The sequence below is a fragment of the Balaenoptera ricei genome, chromosome 1, assembly GCF_028023285.1.
Source record: "Balaenoptera ricei isolate mBalRic1 chromosome 1, mBalRic1.hap2, whole genome shotgun sequence".
Classification (NCBI taxonomy): domain Eukaryota; kingdom Metazoa; phylum Chordata; class Mammalia; order Artiodactyla; family Balaenopteridae; genus Balaenoptera; species Balaenoptera ricei.
The window spans coordinates 67,604,254-67,629,505 of record NC_082639.1 but is presented as its reverse complement, the minus strand read 5'-3'; the positions used below and the strand labels follow the sequence as shown (position 1 = coordinate 67,629,505).

The following is a 25,252-nucleotide window of genomic DNA, read 5'->3' as shown; positions in this document are numbered from 1 at the left end:
CAACAAATATATGGAGCAGAGATAGCAGCTGAGAATTATTTATAACTTGGCAAGTTCTAGAATCATTAAAATGATTCCTCTATGTGGTAAAGTTTAACCCAAAATAAATGATAATTTGCTAACATAAAATTTTTAATTTTAAAATAATTAGATGGGGTGTCTTAAATTCTGATATTTCAACTGGTGGAATCTTAAATACATACTTCAACCAAATACTTTCCCTTTTGCTATTCCAAGATAGTAAAGGAATAATGGCTATAGGGAAGGTTGAGAAATTTATTTTATTAAAAAGATTAATAGATTTATAGAAGAATCAAGAACATATTACCGAGAGTTCCCATCACTCCCTACCCAATTTCCCCCATTAGTAATATTTTACATTAGTATGTTACCTTTATTACAATTAATGAATCAATGTTATTATTAACCAAAGTCCATACCTTATTCAGAGTTCCTTAATTTTTAACTAATGTCCTTTTTTTGTTCTAGAATCCCACTTAGGATACCATATTACATTTAGTTTTTATGTCTCCTTAGTCTTCTCTTGGTTGTGGCAGTTTCTCAGACTTTCCTTGTTGATGACCTGGGCAGTTTTGAGGGATACCAGTGGAGTATTATAGATTCCTCTCTATTGGAATTTGTTTGATGTTTTCCTCTTGATTAAACTGGGGTTGTGGGTTTTTGGGAGGAAGACCACAGAGGTAAAGTGCCATTTTTGTCATTTCATACCAAGGGAAATACTAGTTTTTAAAAAAATTTATTTTATTGAAGTGTAGTTGATTTACAGTGTTGTGTTAGTTTCTACTCTATGGCTAAGTGATTCAGTTATACATATATATATTCTTGTTCATATTCTTTTCCATTATGGTTTATCACAGGATATTGAATATAGTTCCCTATATAGTAGGAGTTTGTTGTTTATTCTCTATATAATAGTTTATCTATTCTCTGTATAATAGTTTGCATCTGCTATTCCCAAATTCCCAATCCCTCCTCCACCCCCATTCCCCCTTGGCAACCACAAGTCTGTTCTCTATGTCTGTGAGTCTGTTTCTGTTTCATACATAAGTTCATTTATGTCATATTTTAGATTCCACATATAAGTGATATCGTATGGTGTTTGTCTTTCTCTTTCTGACTTCACTTAGTATGATAATCTCTAGGTCTGTCCATGTTGCTGCAAGTGGTATTATTTCATTCCTTTTTTATGGCTGAGTAGTATTCCACTATATATATATGTACCACATCTTCTTTATCCATTCATCTGTCGATGAACATTTGGGTTGTTTCCATGTCTTGGCTATTGTGAACAGCACTGCAAGGAACATTGAGGTGCACGTATCCTTTCTCATCTGTCGATGGACATTTAGGTGGTTTCCATGTCTTGGCTATTGTGAACAGCACCGCAAGGAACATTGAGGTGCATGTATCCTTTCTCATCTGTCGATGGACTTTTAGGTGGTTTCCATGTCTTGGCTATTGTGAACAGCACTGTAAGGAGCATTGGGGTGCGTGTATCCTTTTGAATCATGTTTTTCTCCAGATATATGCTCAGGCGTGGGATTGCAGGATCATATGGCAACCCTATTTTTAGTTTTTTGAGGGCCCTCCATCCTGTTTTCCATAGTGGCTGTACCAATTTCCATTCCAACCAACAGTGTAAGAGGTTTCCTTTTTCTCCACACCCTCTCCAGCATTTATTTGTAGACTTTTTAATGATGGTCATTTTGACAGGTGTGAGGTGGTACCTCATTGTATTTTTGATTTGCATTTCTCTAATAATTAGCGATGTTTAGCATCTTTTCATGTGCCTATTGGCCATCTGTATGTCTTCTGTTTAGGTCTTCTGCTCATTTTTCAATTGGGTTGTTTTTTGTTACTGAGTTGTATGAGCTGTTTGTATATTTTGGAAATTAAGCCCTTGTCATTTGCATCATTTGCAAATATTTTCTCGGATTGTCTTTTCATTTTGTTTATGGTTTCCTTTGCTGTACAAAAACTTGTAAGTTTGATTAGGTCCAATTTGTTTATTTTTGTTTTTATTTCTATTGCCCTGGGATACTGACCTAAGAAAACATTGGTACGATTTATGTCAGAGAATGTTTTGCATATGTTCTCTTCTAGGAGTTTTATGGTGTCATGTCTTATATTTAAGTCTTTAAGCCATTTTGAGTTTATTTTGTGTATGGTGTGAGGGTGTGTTCTAACTTCATTGATTTACATGCAGCTATCCAGCTTTCCCAACACCACTTGCTGAAGAGACTTTCTCCATTGTATATTGTTGCCTCCTTTGTCAAAGATTAATTGACCATATGCGTGTGGGTTTATTTCTGGGCTCTCTATTCTGTTCCATTGATCCATGTGTCTGTCTTTTTTTTTTAAAGATTTGTTATTTATTTATTTTATTTGTTATTTTTGGCTGCGTTGGGTCTTAGTTGCGGCTTGCGGGATGTTCGTTGAGGCATGCAGGATCTTTTTGTTGTGGCGTGCAGCCTCTTCGTTGTGGCATGTGGACTTCTGTCTAGTTGTTGCGTACAGGTTTTCTCTTCTGTAGTTGTGGCGTGCAGGGTCCAGGGAGTGTGGGCTCTGTAGTTGTGGCATCTGGGCTCCAGAGTTCATGGGCTCTGTAGTTTGCGGCATGTAGGCTCTCTGGTTGGGGCCCGTGAGCTCAGTAGTTGTGGCACGTGGGCTCAATTGCCCTGTGGCACGTGGGTTCTTAGTTCCCTGACCAGGGATCGAACCCCCGTCCCCTGCATTGTAAGGTGGATTCTTTACCACTGGACCACCAGGGAAGTGCCCCATGTGTCTGTTTTTGTGCCAATACCACACTGTTTTGATTACTGAAGCTTTGTATATTGTCCGAAGTCTAGGATGGTTATGCCTCCTGCTTTGGTCTTTTTCCTCAGGATTGCTTTGGCAATTCTGGGTGTTTTATGGTTCCATAGAAATTTTAGGATTATTTGTTCTAGGTTTGTGAAAAATGTCATGGGTAATTTGTTAGGGATCACATTAAATCTGTAGATTGCTTTGGGTAGTATGGCCACTTTAAGAATATTAATTCTTCCAATCCAAGAGCATGGGATCTTTCCATTTCTTTGAATCATCTTCAGTTTCCTTTATTAATGTTTATTAATGTTTAAAAATTCTCAGCATTTAAGTCTTTCACCTCCTTGGTCAGGTTTATTCCTAAGTACTTTTTTTTCTTTTGATCCTATTTTAAAAGGGATTGTTTGTTTACATTCCCTTTCTGATATTTCATTGTTAGTGTAAAGAAATACAACCGATTTCTGTATGTTAGTCTTATATCCTGCTACCTTGCTGAATTCGTTGATCAGTTCTAGTAGTTTTTGTGTGGAGTCTAGGGTTTTCTATATATAGTATCATGTCATCTGCATATAATGGCAATTTTAGCTCTTCCCAAGGGATATACTATTACTATGATTTATTGCAGTTGTTGACCTTGATCACCTGGTATTATTTGTCAGGTTTCTCCACTGTAAGGTTACTCTCCACTTTCCGTACTCTATTCTTTGGAAAGAAGTCACTATGCACAGCGTACACTTAAGGAGTGGGGAGTTATGTTCTCTCTCCTTGAGGGCAGAGTGTCTCCATAAATTATTTGGAAATCTTCTACATGGGAGATTTTTTTTCTCTTTTTTTTCCTCCCTCCCTCCCTCCCTTCCTTCTCTCCTTCCTTCCTTCCTTCCCTCCTCCCCCCTCCCTCCCCCCCACCCTCCCTTCCTCCCTTCCTTCCTCCCCCTCCCTCCCTTCCTCCTTTCCCCCCTCGCTTCCTCCTTCTCACTCTCCCTCATTCTTCCTTCAGTCATTTATTTATATAAGTATAGACTCATAAATATTTACTTTCATACTTTGGGTATAATTTAGTACCACTCTATTTTATTGCTCAAATTGTTCCAGCTTTGGCCATTGGGAACCTTTCTGTTGGCTCCTGTGTCCCATTAAGGTGGTGTATTTTTGTTCTATGTATTTGTTTGTTTGTTTTTCAAGCACTTTCTTACTTTCTGACACTTTAAAATACTCCAGATTCAACTTGTGTATTTCCTGCCCCAGTCCTAGAATCAGCCTTCTCTGTAAGGAACCCCATTTCCCTTCATTGCAGAACAGTGTTAGAAGTCAATATTTGGGTTCTGTGTGCTGGCTGCTGGGGTTGTTGTTGCTTTTATTTATCCGTCTCAGCTGACAAGAAAATATATGTGTGTTTACTAACCTGTGTATATACACATATCTATAAATATTTCTATATGTAATCATCTGTATATATACAAAGCTAAACATGAGTTCATACTTTGACTCTATCTCGAATTCATTATATTACCATATGGATCCTTTTAGCTCCTCCCCTTATTTTTCTGTAAATTCTCCAGCACTAGCAAACCTGGCCATCCACCACCCATTTATTTGTTTAATTCCATTATATGTGTATAGCGGTATTAGAATAGTTAACTCTTACTTCTATGGGAAATAACTATGTCAAGCAGAATATAGTGCTTATGTGAAGTTCCTTTTACCTTTTGTCCTTGAGATGCTGCTCATTTTCAGAGTTACCTAGGTCAGGACCTTTTCCTTCTACCCGCTTTAGTGAGGTTGTTTCATGCATTTATTGTACAGTTAGATCCTTGTGTCACAGTTTATATTCCTTCCTAGGGTCCCCTGACCTACTAAATGATTTTTTTTAATTTGCATACATTAAGGTACATTGTTTATGCGTTAAAGTTTTATATGTTTTTGACAAATGCATAATGTCATGGATCCAACATTACAGTACCATACAGAATAATTTCACTGGTATTAAAAAAAAAATTACCTTTGTGTCCTGTACTCAACCCTCCTCTTTTCCCCTGAGTTTCTGGGAACTACTGATCTCTTTACTATGTCTGTAGTTCTATCTTTTACAGAATGTAATACTATTGGAATCATAACATATAGCCTTTTGAGACTGAAGAAATTTATTTATTTATTTATTTATTTATTTTTTTTAATATTTTTAAATTATTTATTTATTTTATTTTTGGCTGTGTTGGGTCTTCGTTTCTGTGCGAGGGCTTTCTCCAGTTGTGGCAAGCGGGGGCCACTCTTCATCGTGGTGCGCGGGTCTCTCACTGTCGTGGTCTCTCTTGTTGCGGAGCACAGGCTCCAGATGCGCAGGCTCAGTAATTGTGGCTCACGGGCCTAGTTGCTCCGCGGCATGTGGGATCTTCCCAGACCAGGGCTCAAACCCGTGTCCCCTGCATTGGCAGGCGGACTCTCAGCCACTGCGCCACCAGGGAAGCCCCGAAGAAATTTATTTTTAACACTCTTTCTAGTATCTTTAGAAACTTATTTTGGAGTGTCCTTGATGAAAGAAAGCCTAGTCCAAACTTCTGCCAAATTTATAACACCTGTACAGTGTCCTTTGATGGTGATCATTCAGTATCTATTTAAACTTATCTTGTGACAGGGAACTCACTGCTTTATGAAATCTTTCCTTGTTTTGAAGTTCTTCCCTAGAACTTCTGTTGAATGATGTGATTTTGACTTGGGGTGACTTAGAATATGTCTCTTCCCTTTTCTACGTAACAAGCTCTCATATTTTGAAGACAGTTTTAATGTGCTGTCTTCTGCCAACTACTTTCTTTTAACTTTTCAGAACCCTAGCTGGTTAAAAACTTCTGGGTATATGTCAGTGTAAAATACGGTGTTTAGCATGTAATGTTATACACTAGCCACATAGCTTTCTATGTGGTTTCCATTGCCATTTTCGTTTCTCTCAAGTTTATCTTACACGTTGCAGCCGTGTTAGCCTTCCAAATGCAAATGCTTTCTTATATCATTGTTCAAAACTTCCAGTTGCTTTCTGTTGCATTTTTGAATATAGATGCTCAAGTGGTACTTTCTGGGAATTACAGAAGTGGAAAGTGATTTTAGAAAGTCTTATTTTGTATCAGTACAAGAAGAAACTGAAGGCCTGATATGATACAGGCTAGTAGATTTGATCTTGACCACAGCTTGTCAGAATGGGACTAGAAACCATATCTCTTTGTCCCATCAGATCTACAGCTCTTTCTAGTAGTCATTTAAAGACTTTTTATTTTGTGTTTTCAACTTGTCCTTATGTTTTATATTCTTCATACTATCACTATTCTCTCAACTTAACACACACTTAACCTGCTGCTGTGCTTTCTCTTGCGCTATTTATTCTGTCTATAATATCTTAACCTCCTTTTCCCTTTTCCCTTAAAAATACCACATATTTTTCAGGATTCAACTTGATTTTTGCTTCTTGTATGAAATATTGTTTGGATTTCCCAGGAATGATAACTTTGTTCATTTCATGCTTATAAGCTCATCATGGTTAGTCAACTTTTACCTATGTGTTTTTCTCTTACAGTACATTAATCACTATAATTCTTGCAAATTTTAGAAATTGACTAGGAATTTTATAAGCTTTCTTGTTTTTTCAGTATTTAAATAAGCAACTACCAATATACATATGAACACCCTCTTACTTAAATTGTAATGGTCTTAAGGGTAGGACTGCATGTCGATTATACTTGTATCCTTCAGGAACAGCTGATGTAGTGCTCTTTGTACACTGAGCATGCTTGGTTAAGTGTTTGAATGGGTTCATACAAGTTCAAGCTAATATATGTTTTTGAGCAGCCACTTCACACTTCAACCTCATAATTGTACTTAGGATCAACTGGGAGGCTCGCAGTTTTTTATGCCTGTTAAGGCAACTTCATGCCATCCTGTACTTGTCTGGTTATTTTGTAGTTCAATTCCAGATTTTTTGTTTATGTAGTTAAATTTCTTCGTGTCTAGTTTTCTAGAAGTTGCTTGTTATTTTTTAATCCTGACTTTTTTTTCATCTAAAGTATTTGCTGTCCTTCTCAGCTTCATGTCATCCATGAATTTGCTTAAGTATACCTTTTGTGTGTTCATCTGAGTCTTAACTGTTGAAAGGATTGAGGCTATATGTACGTTTACCATATCTAAAGAAATCACAAGAACGTATATACACCATTGAAACAGTGTTCTGTAGACAGTTGTTTAACCACTGAAAAGCCATCCATCCAAATAACTATTCAGATCATATTTTCTCTTGTGGTTTTTGTTTATTTGTTTTCATCTTTATGAGCACTTTCTATGTCTTGTGAACCTTAATATCCTATGGGACAGTATTAAAGAAGTAGAAAAATGGCTTTTCTCTCAAGGATTGTATAATGTAATAAATGAGGTAAGACATATATTTTAAAAACTAGAGGGATAGGTGTACCTAACAATTCCCATCTTCAGGAAGTATACTATTCAGTGATTTAGGGAATAGCCAGTCTCTTCATAAACCACAGCCACCATAGTCCAGGTAATTTCTTTTTGGAAGTAGCTTCTTTGAGAGAAAAGCCATTAATGTATCATTGCATTGTAGGGAAAACTTACTCCTTAGATCTTTTAAAATACCTTCTCCTTTGAGAGCACTTACTCCTCACTATGGGCAGAGCTGATGAACCCAAGTCTTAGATATGTTCTGTATGAAGTCAACAGTGACTTAATGCTGTATTTATGTGTACAGTATAAACTGAGTCCATTTTTAACTCAGGAAGAACATAAAATAATGATTGACCAGAATTGAACAAGTGTTTTATAATCCTAGAATGTTTCACTTTGAAAAAAGTTTTTGCAATCACTGATCAGGTCCATTCTTCTCATTTTATAGCTGAGGAAGCTAAGGCCCAACTTTTAATGACTTGAATAAGGTCCCATAGTTAGTTGCTGATGGAGCTTGGACTTGAAGTAGGACTCCTATGTGAATCCTGAATAGTTAGAAAAGAGTAGAAGTGATCTCTCTGCAACATTGTCTCCCTAGAAAACTTTCCCTTAAAAAAAAAAAAAAAGGTACAATATCTCATGCATATAACAGTAATGAAGTATTTACATACAGATATAGAGTAGTTATGGAATCAAAAAGCCTATAATTGTTTAACCACAATCTAGGTTAAGAAATACAATATTGACAGCACTCCAGAAGTCCCCTGTGAATAGTTCCTCAGTTACACCCCCTTCTTCTTCTCAGAGATAACCACTGTCTTACTTTTGTGAAAATCATTCTTTGCTATTTTAAAAGGTTTTACCACCTATGTATGTATTCAGAAACAATGTAGTTTAGTATTCTTTTGTGATACATTATGTTTGTGATATTCGTTTGTGTTGTATAAATAGATGTAGTTTGTCCATTTTCATTGCTGTATAGTATTCCATTGTATACCCTTATCACAGTTTATCCATTCTGCTTAGATGGACCTTTGGGATGTTTCTGGTTTGGAGTTGTCATGAATAAGGCTGCCCCAAATATATGCTGCTGTGTATATTTGAGAGTTTCTTGAAGTTACATTCCTGTATATGGGATGTCTGAGTCTTGGGGTATGTGCATCTTCAGCCTTACTAGTTAATTACAAACTAAGATATAATGGTCTTCTTTGAGAGGGCCTTTTACTTCCTGTTCACCCTTATTCCTAGGGTGTAGCCCTTCAGGATCCCAGGCCAGAGCATAAGCTGATTTCCCAGAGCCTCACCCTTGGTAGGCCCTAGACTCCAGCTTGATCTTCTTCCATTTTAAGCTATCAGAAGTCTCTCAATCTCCTCTTCTGGATCAGTAAATTGTTTCTGGGCAAAAGCGCCCCACAACATAGTTTCACTTTCTGGTTTCTGTCTTCTCATGGATCTTGACCTGATAGTACTTACGATTCTGTTAGCTCATTGATGCTTTTCAGAGTTTTTACATATTTTTTTTCAGCTTGTCTTCAATGAAGGGTTTATTCTGAATTTGCCTAATCTACATTTTTCTGGAAGCCAAAGTTTGTGCCTGTTGAGCTTTTAGTTTTAACTATTATATTTTTAGAATTTTAATTTGCTTCCTTTTCAAAGCTATATACTCAGTTTTTGTAGTTTCCTATTCCCTATAGCTATTTTCAAGCTTGTGTTTTATTCTTATTCTTTGTGTCTAGTTTTCCTGTATGCTTGATAATTTTAAAATGTGAGCTGTTCACTTTCTTTGGAAAATTATTTATTAGTTATCTTTGAGGCCAGCAATAAAGTTGTATTCCTCGCAAGAAAATTGCGTTCACTTCTGTGGGTATGTTGGTGGGGATGGGTGTGTGTATACCAGTCCAGAATGACGGCTTTAAATGATAGTCATGGCTTCAGTTCTTTTAGGCCACACAGTTAATATGATTTGGGGCAGCAAATATATACAAGGACTATCTGTGGTAACAGCTTTTTATGGTTGAAATTTTTATGTACTTGGTTCCTGAGTCCCAAAGCAAGTCTCCTGTGGGGTGGTGGGAGTGAGGGGGGTAGAGTCACACCTTGATGGGAGAGGGTCTCTTATTGGACTTCCTACCTTGTTGGCTTTGTTTTCTGTTCCCTGACCAAGTGAAGTACCTGCCCTCAAGGCCAAAGTGGTGTTGTGCTGCATTTGATTCTCCCAGTTTATGCCTTCACTTAGATTTTGGCCTGTTAATAAAAAGTCTTAGTATCTTACTGGTTTTTCTGTGCTTTTAAAATAAAAAAGTACATGGTTTTTTCTTTATTTGTTTTTATTTATTTATTTATTTATTTTTATTTTATTTATTTATTTATCTTTTTAATTTTTGGCTGTGTTGGGTCTTTGTTGCTGCACGTGGGCTTTCTCTAGTTGCGGTGAGCAGGGGCGACTCTTCGTTGCTGTGAGTTGGCTTCTCATCGTGGTGGCTTCTCTTGTTGTGGAGCATGGGCTCTCGGCACACGGTTGTGTGGGCCCAGTAGTTGTGGCTCCCAGGCTCTAGAGCACAGGCTCAGTAGTTATGGCGCATGGGCTTAGTTGCTCTGTGACATGTGGGATCTTCCCGGACCAGGGCTCGAACCCCGTGTCCCCTGCATTGGTGGGCGGATTCTTAACCACTGTACCACCAGGGAAGTCCCTCTTTATTTGTTTTTAATTCAGCATTTTTAGTTGTTTTCAATACAGGGTTGATCTTTATATCTGGAAAGATATACTATCAGGAGCTGAGGTATTAGTTTCTGTCTTAACACAGAATTTCATAAAAGTCTTTTTGATCATTCTCTAATGAAAAGTGAGAAAGACCATTTGTGAATTATTGAATTTGCAAATCCTGTAGTTTTAGTGTTTCAAATCCTTCGTGAAGGAAGACAATAATTTTAAAAACCATGTGTTCTACTTTCATAAAAGTAATTTCTGTTCAATCATGTATATACTTGGTGAGCTCAATATTTTGCAGACAGTAGAAAATGCCACACTTAGTTAAGATAATTGTATAGTTAGAGTAAATTGAGGCTCCTCCCTCAATTGTTTTACCCTGGTAGATTGCTATGATGAAATTTGTTATTGTTTAAAATTTTGTTAAAATGTTATTGTTATTTTTGAGAGCCAATTTGCTTTACATAACTTTGTCCTGTTGAAAATAAAATCTATAATAAATCTTGCTCTTCTTTTTCTTATTTCCTTCTACTCACAATGCATACAAGTGTGCATTTGTGCACACGTGTGAAAACATTGGTTAAGTCATCTGATTGTAAGTTTTTCGTATACCCCTTTTCCTTTTCTTCTTACAGTATAAATTAATAGATTTATTATTATGTCATGATACTCCCTCTAGTTTTTTTCAGTGTGTTTAATCAAGCTTAGTGTTCCAGCTAATAATAATCATGCTACTCTTTCCCCCTCATCTTCATTCCCACCTCATATACTATAAAACTTTTCTTTTTGCTAAGCCAGTTTTTAATTAATTAATTAATTAGTTAGTTAATTTGGCTGCGCCGGGTCTTAGTTGAGGCCCGTGGGATCTTCGTTGCGGCATGCGGAATCTTTCAGTTGTGGCATGCGAAATCTTAGTTGTGGCATGTGGGATCTAGTTCCCTGACCAGGGATCGAACCCAGGCCCCCTGCATTGGGAGCGCAGACACTGGACCGCTAGGGGAGTGCCTGCTAAGCTGTTTTAAAGTGTGTTGTAGACTTATCACCCGTATATGTTAGTATATGTCGCCTAAAAACAAGGGCATTCTCCTGCATCACGTTAAATACCTTATTACACCAGTTTGGCACTGATACAAACAGCAATATATTAAAAATTTTCCATCTATACACCCAAATGTCCGTTTTCCCTCTGTGGGAGCTAATCTCAGATTATGCATTACGTTTGGTTGTCATGTCTCTGTATCTTTTGATCTAGAACAGGGCCTTGCAGACTTTTCCCTAAAGGCGCAGATAGTAATATTTTAGGCTTTGGGGATCAACTCCACTTTACAGCTACTCCACTCTGTCATTGTAGCTAGAAAACAGCCATAGACATTGTGTAAACAAATGAGGGTAGCTATGTTCCAATAAAACTTTATTTAAAAAAACAGGCAGACCATAGGTTGTAGACTCCTGATCTAGAATAGCTTTGTTTTTATTCCTTTTTATTTTTGGTGATGGTGGGGTCTTTAGTGACACTATTTAATGACTGAATAATCAAGCCAGTTTTAGGGGCAGAATAACCCTCAGTTTAGATTTTTAAAAATGTTTCCCCAGGGACTTCCATGGTGGCGCAGTGGTTAAGAATCCACCTGCCAGTGCAGGGGATACAGGTTCGAGCCCTGGTCTGGGAAGATCCCACATGCCGCAGAGCAGTTAAGCCTGTGCGCCACAACTACTGAGCCTGTGCTCTAGAGCCCGCGAGCCACAACTACTGAGCCTGTGTGCCACAACTGCTGAAGCCCATGTGCCTAGAGCCCATGCTCCACAACAAGAGAAGCCACCGCAATGAGAAGCCCACACACCACAACGAAGAGTAGCCCCTGCTTGCTGCAACTAGAGAAAGCCCGTGTGCAGCAATGAAGACCCAAAGCAGCCAAAAATAAATAAATAAATAAATTAATTAAAGAATAGTTTCCCCATTAGTTTTTTAAAATTACAAATGCCATGTAACCTTCCACAATAGAATTGAAATCTGACAGCTTGAAAAAGATTCTGGCTTGCTTGGAAATAAAATCTTTCTCCTCTATCTCTCTCACTCTCACTCTCTCATAGTGTGTGTAATATCACTGCCTAGAAATTGGACAATACAATTAAACTTCTGGATTGTTAATTCTTGGTATCCTCTTTCAGACATCAGTATTTTTACAAATGTACTCTTTCATATAAATGTTTTAAAATTCACAGAAGTGAGTAAAGAATTCAGGAAGGCTTGGAGAGTGAAAGGTAGTGAAAGTAACTTAGATGTAGATTTGAAGAGTATTTCTATTTTAGTCAAATGTGATTCCTCAGTATACAAGCTAAAATTCTTTTTATGTTGAAGACATGAAACAGAAATAAAATTAACAATTATCTGCCACAGCTAAGCTTGCTGTTCTTTGCATTGGAGTCAGCTTTAGAAATAGATAAAAAATAATTTTGATAGATTTAATACAAAGTTGTCCATGTGGGGAAGCTGTACTCTACTTGCATTCATGTAAAAGTGTATACTTTTTTTTCCCTCAGTCTTTCCATCCTCTTACTTGGTTCAGTGAATAGCAGAATTGAAAGCAGCATGTTTTACTGGACTAAAAGAGTTTCAGGATTTTTTAATGCTTGAATTTCCTTTAAATATCTCTGTGAACATCTGTGGTGATTGGGCGCTATCCTACCATCTTTTATTGGTTTTGACTGAGAAAAGGTTTTTCTTCAGATTGTGCCTTATCACAATTTGATTCTAGTTTGCCCCTTTATACATTATAAAGCAAGTCTATTTTCTTTTCCACATAACTGCATGTTACATAAAGATTGAAATAATATTTTATTGGAAGTTCCCATTTCTTGGCTAATTATTCCTCACATCACATTGTGGAACAAATGGCTGCCATGATCTGTGCCTTGGTTTACTTATCTGTGAAATAAGGGTAATGGTACCTATCTTGTAAATTGATTATGAGAATTGACTAATTGCACATTGTATAATATATATAGTACACATTCAGTAAATGTTTGACACTATTGTTATTTCATATTACATAGTCTCCCATCCATCTTGTGTGGTCATGAACCTGTTTGTCTCTCAAAGCAGAGCTGAATACAATAGCGAGTATGATCCGATTAGCCCAGGAAGAGTACAGTGGCCACATTACCGGTTAATTTGAACTCAAGTTGGAGTTTTCTTTTTAATTCATTGTGGAGAACTTCAAGCATACAAAAAAGTAGACAGACTGGTATGATGGACCCTCACATGCCCATCCTCCATCCCCCACAACATGGCAGTCCTGTCCCATTCATTCCCATCCAGTTCCTTTACTCCCTCTCTGGTGTAGTAGTAGATCCTCTATTATACCTAAGCTCCGTTCCTGATTTACTTTGATAATTACTGAAGCTTTTAAGGATAGTGCCTAAATTAATGAACAGATGAATCTTGCCTCGATTGATGCCTGGGTCAGATTCCAGTGGTTTGCTTTTAGAGGTGAAGTGAGTGGATGGGTAGGATTGAAATTAGATTTGTCTGTATTATACTGTGTTTTAGATGTCATGCCATTTTTTTATTTCCTCCATTTCTGCTTAGGGATATGTATGATAATCTTATTGGTAAAATCTCTGAATACTCTAGGAAATTATTCAAATTAGCTGGCCTAGAAGACTTAAATTCACAATCTTCTTACAGTCTTTTCACTTATTCTGGACTTTTAAGTCTTTACCAATGTATATATTAGGTCTTTCAATTTGCTAATCATTTTATCTTGATTGAAGAGAAGCAAAATAGGGAGTGAAGAGTTATACTTTCTTTGTCATCTCTGTTGGAATTATTTTTTAAAGTCAGAATCATTGTGGAATAATTTACATACAGTAAAAATTGTTATAATTTACTGACTTCAAATAGAGGCCTTTCTTCCCAGTGGCAGTGACTGACTGTAGCACTTTTTTCAAGCCTCTGCTTGTTTTTTCCTATAACTCTGTTCTTACTTGTGCCTCATTAATTGTTACTTGCTTACAGTAGTTTGCTGCAAGTTTAATAGACTCATAATCATTTTCATATTGATGATACAGAAGTGTGTCCTCCTATTTAAAGCAGGGGTCAGTCATATCACAGAGACACCATGATAAATCTTTGGTTATTCAGCTACATGGGATAGCCGTTCTGAAGGTGAAATATGGCAATTAAGAGTATTATAGAGAAGTTAGGTTCTACCTGACTCAGTACAATCACCCTAAGATTGAGCGTGGGTGGGCCTGCCTGGTAAGAAAACACCAGCACATTCAAGGTTTGTACACGCCCTACACCTCAAAGCAAACAGAGGCAGAGTGAAAGTGAGTTTAGGCTTATTAACCCCTGTAACTGATCCAGGAGTAACTTAGTACAGCCCTTGCTTTCCAATTCAGTTCTAACTTTTGAATGAAGTATCTCTAGCTTGAGAGAAGCCTTACCCTTCAGTGTTAGGAGTTTTTACCTTGATTATTAAACATTTCATCAGGGGTTAGTTAACAAGGGACTTGAGAATAAGAATATGTTTTAGGCAGGGGGCTGAAACGGTGTTCTAATAGAGAATGTCCTGTTGCAGTTACGCCATGGCTGTGAACATCAAAATTGCATTGTTTTACCCTTGAAATTTCTGCTTGTTTGCTAACTTCCAGACTTAAAAGTTTCAGTATACTTTTGATTGCACGGAACATCTGTCCGTTTGTTCATTCAAAGAATATTTACTGAGCATCTATATGTTGGGAAGTGTGCTGCACACTGAATAAACAAAACAGTGGACTTTTCAGATGTGTTTGCCATTATGGAGTTTACAGTCTGTTGGGAAACAGAATGAAATTTATTCAAAGCCATAAAGAAAAATTGTGCTTCACTAATATTTTAAAGACCTAGTGACTTATTTTGAAGTGAACTTGGAGTGGTTTGTTCTTGGTTCTTTTTGCAAAATATATTTGAGTATTCAGGGTTTTTGTGCTAACATGTTTCCTTACGTGTCTTGATATGTGAAATTAGACATTAGAGAGTCAGGACAATTTGAACTGGGGTGGGGGGGAGGAGAATATGAACAGAGTAGGTTTGTGTGGGTAAAATTCTACGTTAGCTGTGCTAAATAGACTGTTATAGGCAGGGAAGTAAAAAATATCTTTGAGTCCTTTCTTCTGTAAAAATGTTTAATACTTAAGAATTGACAGGGAAGTAAACTTCCTCTAGAATCGAGGTATAACAGAAAGAGCAAATGAGAACCATGACAACTAAGATCATGTCTGAATTATGTGACAGTTTCTTGTAACTCTGGTCAAGAAAATTTGCCTCAGATTTCTTATTCCAACAGAGTACAACAGAGGGACTGAATTTGGTGATCCCTCCTGGTGCTAAAAATCTTACGATTTAAACAAAAAAATTTTTTTTTTTTAATTTAGCTGTTTCTTAATGACTTGGATTGCTGGAAAGTCAAGATGCTTGCTTTCTTACTTTCTGTACTTGTTCCGGTTCAAGAATTAAGAACTTTAGATGGGAGAATAAGGCTTTGCTTTCTCTAACTGATATTTTCTGACTAGGTACTTCGTAACTCAGGAAGACCTCATTTATTCCCAGTAATATGTTTTACTAAAACTCTTTCAGGTAACTTTACAAAGACTGTGTGACTTAATAGTAGATCACGGCTTGAACTCAGTTTTTATTTATTGTTGTAACTAGAAAATTTTAGTGAGGGCTTTTTTTTTTTTTTTTTTTTTGTCTCTGTAGTTATCAGAGACTGTTACAGACGATTGCTGTACTCGAGGCTCAACGTTCTCAAGCAGTCCAGGACCTTGAAAGTTTAGGCAGACATCAGAGAGAAGCACTAAAAAATCCCATTGGATTTGTGGAAAAACTCCAGAAGAAGGTATATATTGAGCAATTTTTAAGATTTATTGAGATGTATTTGGTAATAACTCGGTTTATTCTTTTTATATGAATACATACTTTTTTAAATGTTTAATTTTTTCCCCTTCTGTAATTAACCATATTACTGAAGGCAGAATACTGCCTTCCTTCACCCCCACCAAACACACAATAAAATATACCCCAGTGAAGATAGCTAGGAGCTTTAATTGGATGTGTGTATAGAAACTTGATGTCCTGTTCCTAGCCATTTTTATAGTCTTTTTCTGTTACTTTCTTCCTTCCCCATCTTAAAAATATTTTCCCTGTTTTGCTTTCAGGACTTCAAGATTGTTGAAGCTAAAAGAAAAAATACTTTAATATTTATTTACTGCTTAGTTTAGAGTTACTTTTCTAACTCTGAACGTAGTGAGATAGAAAACAATGGTGATACAAACAAAAACTATATTTTAAATGTCTTTAAGGTTATGGTTGCCAAGTCTATGAGAATGAGGTATATAAATTTTACTTAATTTTGAAATGTTCTTTTATTTTAGTGTAAAATTCCTTATAATTTTATTTTTTCCTTAAAACATAACTTTCATATTTAAGCAGTTAACCATTTGAAAGTGATCCAAGTTTTTATAACTTTCTTAGTGTGTAAACATAGAGATAATCTAGATGTGCATTTATGCCATAGTATGTGTCTTGAACTAGGGGCCCACTAATTATTCAGTAAATTTGAGAGGCAAATATTAATCAGCATTGTCTGAAAAGATTAAAACTGAAAAACTATGAAAAAGAATCCTCTTTTTCACCTTAAACAACACAAAAATTTAGCCTGTTCAGTAAGACAAATTTAGTTATTAGTTACTAGTTTTTAATGAGTCACAAAAGTGGTCTACCAGGTGTTGAGGGAACAGCCCTGGGGACTTCATTTTATTTAGATGATTATTGTTTGGATTTGGATTTATCTAGTTATGTTATTTACTTGGCAAGCATTCCTTTCCCTCTGTGCTTTCAGAACACTGAATATCATAATAGACGTAGGATCTATATATTGATTTGTTAAACCTTCTAGAGTTTTTAGAACCCTATTGCATCCTCTGTGTTATAGTGGGCCCACTTAGGTGTTTATTGATTCTGCACTGCTGTCATGAAACAATTTGCTGGTGCAAAAAGATACAGTACTTACAGTGTTTACTTATCATTGATTCAACTAAAACAGATGGTGTTTTAACCTTAATTGCATTTTATTCATGTTCTTGGGTGGGCAAAAAGTTGCAATTATGCACATTTACTAGATACGTATGTGGTTGGTTATTTGCTGGTTTTCCATTTCTGTGTTTAGTTTAGAACTGAATTTCTTTCCACTTTATCTCAGAAACAGGGATATGATATTGACTATCTTAAGAATTTTTTCAAAAATGTACAAATGTGTATTAAATCCCAGACACTTTGGTAATCATGAAAGACTTATGTTCCTTGGAAAGAAAATTTTCTGCTGGATTTAATTTAGAAGTTTGACTTTTCAGTTTTTCTGTGTTAACTCATGTATGCTTAAATTGTCTATTTTCTTTAGGTTTACCAGAGTAGTTAAGTTGTTGACATGTGATCTCTTTGTTTTAGTGGACATCTAAAAACTCCTAATTGAAATTAAGGAAACTTGGATTATATATTGGTATATAGAATGCAGGGAACCTTTACGGCTTGTTAGCTTTCTTTGATATTACTACCATCATTATTTTAAAAGACACTCTGTTCTAATTTTTCAAAAGTTGAACCTTAGACTAATATGTGCTATTATGATGATGGTGCTAATATAATATGTCACAAGCAAAATAAAAATTAAGAATTCTGTGTCACAAAGTGGATTTTGCTTGCCAATTTCATAATTTATGACCTGATTTTTTTCTCAACGTTTTATTTTGAAAAATGTTAAGTAGACAAAAAAGTGGAAAGTACTGTATAGTTAGCACACACATCCACCCCCAGATTCTACCATTAACATTTTATTATATTTGCTTGATTGTATGTTTATGCAATCCTTCCATCCACCATTCTATCTTATTTCAAGATGGAATGCATTTGATGCATTCCAGAGTTGCAGACATACACACTTAACACCAAAACACTTCAGAATGCATATCGTTAACTAAAATTCTTTTTTAAAACTTTTTCAGGTGAAATTTACATGCAATGAAATTCAGAAATCCCAATTTTACCATTATATGAGTTCTGACAAATACACCCACCTATGAAACCCAAATCCCTATCAAAAGATTGATCATAATGACCTGGTTTTAGTAATTATGACAACTAATAACTTCTCTAAAGGTGGTTGGCAAAGTAATTGAATTCCAAGTAAACTAAAGATGTAGTTTTGATTCTCAAAATGTGATAAGTTTTTTTGTACACGTGCTGAGTTATATAGTGTGAAAATAATTAATAGTTTTATGGATAAGTCAGGAACACATGGGTCCATTAAAAATGAATTCTGTGTGTCAAGTCATATCTATTATATTTCAGTCAAACATATTTCATGTGCTGTTCTTAGAGATAAAAATCTTTCTTTGCTATTTCTGTTTAAAGTGTGTTAGTGATAAAGTACAGTATGTTTATATAGTTCAGCTTTAGACCTCTAAAAATAGTGCTTATGTTTTGTTAAGTTCATTTTCCTTTACTTGGCTATCATTTCTACCATTTAATGTTTAGACTGTATTAACTTCATTGGCTGTTGGATTCAAAAAGTGAATAGAAATGCTCAGTTGATGATTATTTAGATTTGGAGTCATCTGAAAATTTGGTTGTAGTTGATAATTTATTGAATTAAACTTAGTTTGTCACTTTCATTTTTTTCCCCCACCAGGCTGATATAGGGCTTCCATATCCACAGAGAGTTGTTCAATTGCCCGAGATTGTATGGGACCAATATACCAATAGCCTTGGGAACTTTGAAAGAGAATTTAAAAATCGCAAAAGACATACTAGGAGAGTTAAGCTAGTTTTTGATAAAGGTAAGAAATTACGTGATATGAATTTAATTAGAGAACTACCTGACAAAGTCTTACTTTAATAATCCTATACATGGTTTTCTTTTTAGTAGGTTTACCTGCTAGACCAAAAAGTCCTTTAGATCCTAGGAAGGATGGAGAGTCCCTTTCATACTCTATGTTGCCTTTGAGTGATGGTCCAGAAGGCTCAAACAGTCGTCCTCAGGTAAGCAGGATAAAGTGTTGGAGCAGGAAAATTTGAATTGTAGACAAAACATTTTAACATTTTGCTGGTTTGTATTCTTAAAATTCAAGCAGTCTTTCACTTGAAGGTATAGTGAGAACATGAACTTTGAAGTTAAGAAAAAGCTGGGTTGAAATCATAACTCCACCGCTTACTAGCTGTGGAACTTCAGATGTCATCTATATTAAAGTCTCCAAGCTGCAGTTTCCTCCTGTATAAAATGTGATTGTTATCACCCTATGTTGTAGAGTTGTTGTGAGGAATATAATGAGTAGTACATGTAACATGCCCAGTTCAGTGCCTGACACATAATACAGTATTTATTCTAAAAATAAGAGCTCTTTGTGTGTAGTGGAATGTAACTAGGGTTTGCTGGTTGTAACCTGGCCTTGCTGCTGTTGGTTAGATGAACTTCATAAACATGTGGGTTCAGAATGAAAAAGTAACATTTCTTTAAAATAAACAGTAGCCATAAAGATAGGGGTATGTTGAGCTGTGTAACCAGTTAAAAATATTATGTACATTTTAGTAAAATAGATATTAGGCTCCATTTTATGAGCAAGACATAAGTTTAGGATATTACTTTATTATTACTTAAATAAAAAGACCAGCACATTAAAAATATTATGGAAAAAATTCCACGTATAATTTCCTCATTGTTAGCAAAGAATATACTATGGTACATGATTATTTCTAAAACTGCCCTAAACAGTCAATACATATGATCTCTTCAAGATGTTTCCCCACATCCTTAGGCTAGAAATAAAACTGTTCATATTTCAAAAGTAAAGAATAAATAGATAACAAAGGAGAAAGATGCACCTGGTATGTATTCATGCTTTGTTTCCTTCATTTTTGTTTGTGAGGGTGGATGTGATGCTTTATTTAAAAGATTGGGATGGAAATACTCTTCTGAGGTACAAGACACTAATTGGAAAATGGATTTGTTAAAAATCTTTGAATTCTTTGGTTTTCAGATGATTTGCAATCTACCAAAGAAAGGTAATTCAAATAAAATATAAGCAATATAACAATGATTATTAAAAAAAAAAAAAAGAAAAAGTAACATTTCTTTTTCTTTAAAATGAAGTTGCTGTCACCTATATCTCAAGATTGCTAGGAGTATAAAACCAAATGAAATAAAAGAACATGAAAACATTTTGTAAGCAATAAATTATGTACACATTAAAAAAATAAATTTACTCACATATTTTGAAATTAATTAAAAATTTCACAATTTGTGTGTTATTTGGCTATATCAAAGGGTAGTCTTTGTTTTTTCTCTCTGACAAAAACCTTGTTTTATATGCAGATGATAAGAGGACGCCTGTGTGATGATACCAAACCTGAAACATTTAACCAGTTGTGGACTATCGAAGAACAGGTAATAGATATTTCTAAATTGTGTAGGTTTAAAAAAAAAAAAAAAAAGCAGTTAAAATTAGAGCCAGTTTTATGAGTAAAGTGTATATTGTTGTATGTAATCCCTCTTAACCATGAATTTAAAATATTTAAACTTGTTTCTGTATACCTTTCTGCATACTTCAAGAATTTCGCATTCTGAGAATATATGAATTCCATTTTGGGGATAATTTTTAAATAAGGAACGTGGGTTTTGGGAGGGGGATTGAAAAAGATATTGAAACAGATGGAGTAAAGTTTTTGTAATGCAGCTTTGTGAGACAGAAAAACCTGGAGCCAAGTAAAGCTGTGCTTCAAAGTGAATTCTTGTTTTTGTTTGGAGGGGAGCTGGCAAAGCCAAGGTCAGAGTGTTCTCTTACATTTTGGCATATAGCTAGGATTGTTTGTGGGTAAGGTTTGAGACACATCTCTATCTCATATGAGGATTAGCCCCACAGCTATAATGAGTTTATCAGTTTATAAAAAGCTTCAGGAAACTTTTATTTCTAACATTTGGACTATTTTGCATCCTTAGGACTCTGGGAGAATTTAGGAGATAGGTCAGAATATTAAAATTAAATATTTGAATGAAGGACCACACAAAGGAGGAAAAGATCTCTTTTAGTATTCTAAGTCCAAATGAATTTACATAGTTTTGTCAGATCCATAGTGGCAAGCCTAAGCATAGTCTAGCAAGATAAAGTGGTCAGTGGAAATCACTAAGATATGTAACACATTAATTAATTATTTTCTTTGTTGGGGGTGCTTTCCTTTTTTTACTGAAGTGCATAGAAAATCTTTATAAGGTCTTTCATAGGTTTATCTTCTAATCTTATTTTTCTTGTGAAGTCTTAAATTCCTTACTAGAAATTTTTCTAGCATGAGGATTTCTAGTTGACCTAACCCCCAAAGTTGGGGAGGGAGTATTATAGTTTACGATGGAAGGGTGAATGTATTTATTTAGAAACTCAGTATTAAACTTTCTTAAATTTGGTCTTTGGTTTGGCTTAGAAAAAGCTTGAACAACTACTCTTGAAATACCCTCCTGAAGAAGTAGAATCTCGACGCTGGCAGAAGATAGCAGATGAACTGGGCAATAGGACAGCAAAGCAGGTAATTGAGGAGATAGCCCCATATTGTTGGCATGTTTTTGATGGTTTTTTAAATGAAGGATAGTGAAACTAAAATCAGTAGACCTGCCCCTTCATATTTAGCTACACAGTGCCATAGTATGTGGAGTTTTAAAAAATAACATTGTGTATTTTTCTGTTGATTTTAGAAACAACTCTGAGATAATTCTGCTTTGGATCATTACTAAAAAATAAAAAAGTAATGGACTTGGTGTCTCTTGAATGTTTAATGAGTGCACCAGTTTGTGCTTTTTGGTTAGACTGTGCTAATAGATTTGTGATAGTGCCTTAGTCAGTATTCCCTGGGTGTCTTTCTAAAAAAATATCTGTCAGTTTTCTCCTTCACATTCCCATTGATATTAATAGATGTGTTTTGATGCTACAGGCACTAGTGTTCACAAGTTGAAAATGTGTTTAGCTTTGGAATCAAACAGATTTAATTTATTTTAACAATTTTTTTGTCTATATTTTAAAACATAAGTGTCTTTGGTGGCAATTTAAAATTATTTCTAGATTTATGGTAGATTTTAAGTTGTTACTATTCATTAAGATACACATGTATGTTTTAAAAACTATTTTAAAAAACTATTCTGGTACTGCATGTCTTGTCATTTATTACGTTAAAAAGGCTTGTCCTGTTTCCTTAGGTTGCCAGCCGAGTGCAGAAGTATTTCATAAAACTAACTAAAGCTGGCATTCCAGTCCCAGGCAGAACACCAAACTTATATATATACTCCAAAAAGGTAAAAAGAAAATAGGTAAAAGTAAACCTTAGATCTCAGATTAAATTCATCAAAGTCAGAGTTCCTATGTAAAAGTTTATATATTTATCAGAACAGGGTTATTTTATTTTTAAAATTTGACTCACTCTAAACATTTTCTTATATATGGTAGGATTCCATTATTACTACTCAGTGAGTTTCAATGACGATTATTCATTATTTTCTTAGGAGTAGGTTAGTTTATGTGAATGAGTGCTATTTGAAAGATATTAGATTGTATGTATGTCAGAAAGGCCTTTGTGATGTTAAAGTTTTTAGGATGTTTGATTCTTTAATAAATATAATCAATTTCTGTTTTATACATATACTGTATAAATCCAAGGTTAGAAATGTTTATTAAGATATTTAATCCTCACTATAATTCTAGAAGTGTAGGTAGTATCACCTTCACTTTACTCATGATAATATTCATAGATAGCTTTTGTTCTTACTGTTGAATGCTCTGGGCTAGGTACTGTTCTACAACCTTTTTATAGATGAGAAAACTAAGTACACTGAGTAAATTGTCTAGTCACATAGCTGGTAAGTCTGGGAATCATTGATCTTCTGATTCTGCACCTAAGCCTTTTCCACTGTTCTCTGCTGCTCTGTACAGTGAGAAAGCTACCGTCCCTCTCCTACATAGAACACTGCATCGAATTATAGCCAATTTTTTGCTTTAATTGCAAAAAAATAAAGCACATAATTGGCCTTCTTTCATTTCCTTGGTAAATCATCTGGGTACTTCCGCTCCCCCGCAACTGCCACCGTTCACCTAAAGAGAAGCTAGGAGCCGATCTAATGCTGTTACCCTTCCTTAGTGAAGCTAACTATTTTACATAATTTTACATTAAGAATATTGTCTATATAGCTCCATGTTTTAAAATTTTTGTTTTTATTCTTTTTACCAAGCTATGGAAGCTTGTTTTAATTTGTCAGATGTTTTAAATATTTTGGATTTTTTTCTCCCCAAATATAGTATTATCTATCTTAGATATGTAGAGTTCATCCTGTAACTTCAGGATGTTGGAACTTTGATAACCACCATTTAACTTAACAGCTTTAATTTTCATGATTTCTAGGTTATCTTTAGATGTGTTGTGCACCTTATGTTTTCACCACTAAGACTAGATGATGATAACAAAAGGAATACCAAAGAAACCTAAATGTGTTCCCTTCTTTGGGTGCGCTGAATTTTAAGTTGACAGATATTTTGACTGCAGAGATCTAGCCCAGTCATAGACATGGTTAGAGGTTTTTTGTTTTGTTTTGTTTTAAATAAATTTAATTAATTAATTAATTTATTTTTGGCTGTGTTGGGTCTTTGCTGCTGCGCACAGGCTTTCTTTAGTTGCGGTGAGCGGGGGCTACTCTTTGTTGTGGTGCGCGGGCTTCTCATTGCGGTGTCTTCTCTTCTTGCGGAGCACAGGCTCTAGGCGTGTGGGCTTCAGCAGTTGTGGCACGTGGGTTCAGTAGTTGTGGCTCATGGGCTCCAGAGAGCAGGCTCAGTAGTTGTGGTGCATGGGCTTAGTTGCTCCGCGGCATGTGGGATCTTCCCGGACCAGGGCTTGAACCCGTATCACCTGCATTGGCAGGCAGATTCTTAACCACTGTGCCACCCGGGAAGTCCTGACATGGTTAGAGTTTGAATTTTGAAATGAAATGATGGTTCTCTATGTGGCTGAGGTTATTCTTTGTGGCGGTGCTGTTAGTGAAGAGAGGAAGTCTGCATAGTGGTTCGAAGGGAGGCCTTTGGCTCCACAGAGGCCTAGTTTTTAATCTTGATTCTACCACTGCCTAGCTGCAGTACCTTGAACAAGAAAGTTAACCTCCTCGTGCCTCCGTTTTTTCACCTTTAAATTAGAAGTGATAATAACTACTTTACAGGAATGTTTTGAGGGTTAAGTGACATTGACAAAGAGTAAGCAGTCAATCAGTGTTAGATACTATTTTCAGACATTGATCCTGTTGTGGAAATTTTCTTTTTACTTGATAGTTAAGTATAGTTATAAGGCTTTGGCTAACTTCATCCTCCTTGATCATCTGTCAGATGACCTTAAGAGGAGTTCAGCATGTGAATGCCAAGAGTGTAATAAATGTTGGGGATACAAATATAAGCTACATAATGACATATGGTCCATTATACTCCACGTAGGTATTCTGCCTACATTTCTGTTTGTTGGTTTGGTTTGTTTTTATTTAAGGCTTGTTGTCTTTTTAAAAATCCAAGTAACATAGAAAAAGCAACCACGTAAGAGTATGCTGAAGGGTAGAGGTGCAGTCCTTCTGATTAGGCAGACTTGCAGGAAGTAGCATTTATATTTTTGATTCTTTTAATGATTGTCCACTATCCCAATTAAAAATTTGTTTTCTCACTTAGTCTTCAACAAGCAGACGACAGCACCCCCTTAATAAGCATCTCTTTAAACCTTCCACTTTCATGACTTCCCATGAACCACCAGTGTATATGGATGAAGATGATGACCGATCCTGTTTTCGTAGCCACATGAACACTGCTATGGAGGAGGCATCAGTAAGTTATCTATTTATACTATATTTATATCTATCTATCTATCTGTCTTTATCTATGTATTATACAGATCAGGATACAGAATGGGAGCACCAGGATTTCCTAATTATTCCTATTCTTCAGACAATGTTGCTTTCTTTTCTTTTAATTAACTAGTCAACCTTGTTTTACAATGGGCTTTAAAAATGTTTTTATGAAGAAACTTTCAAGCATATACAAAAATAAACCCATGTGCACCCATTATTCAACTTTAACAATTATCTGTTTGTGGCAATCTTACTTTCATCTATACTTCCTACCCACCCAACTTTCTGTCTGGGATTATTTTGGAGCAAGTTCCAGACATTACAAAATATCACT

General features: G+C 35.6%; 1 protein-coding gene across 5 annotated transcripts in view; it reads left to right on the top strand.

The window, feature by feature from the left end:
• ZZZ3 (zinc finger ZZ-type containing 3) overlaps positions 1-25,252 on the top strand; it is a 109,116-nt gene that overhangs the window by 73,699 nt on the left and 10,165 nt on the right. For 4 of the 5 annotated variants that reach the window (XM_059924707.1, XM_059924717.1, XM_059924698.1 and 1 more), the window contains 7 exons: positions 15,717-15,855; positions 18,703-18,850; positions 18,937-19,052; positions 20,383-20,454; positions 21,483-21,584; positions 22,249-22,344; positions 24,743-24,895. In XM_059924707.1, the coding sequence (XP_059780690.1) occupies positions 15,717-15,855; positions 18,703-18,850; positions 18,937-19,052; positions 20,383-20,454; positions 21,483-21,584; positions 22,249-22,344; positions 24,743-24,895 (826 nt within the window). The remainder of the gene's footprint in view (positions 1-15,716; positions 15,856-18,702; positions 18,851-18,936; positions 19,053-20,382; positions 20,455-21,482; positions 21,585-22,248; positions 22,345-24,742; positions 24,896-25,252) is intronic. The other variant, XM_059924727.1, reaches the window with a different exon arrangement.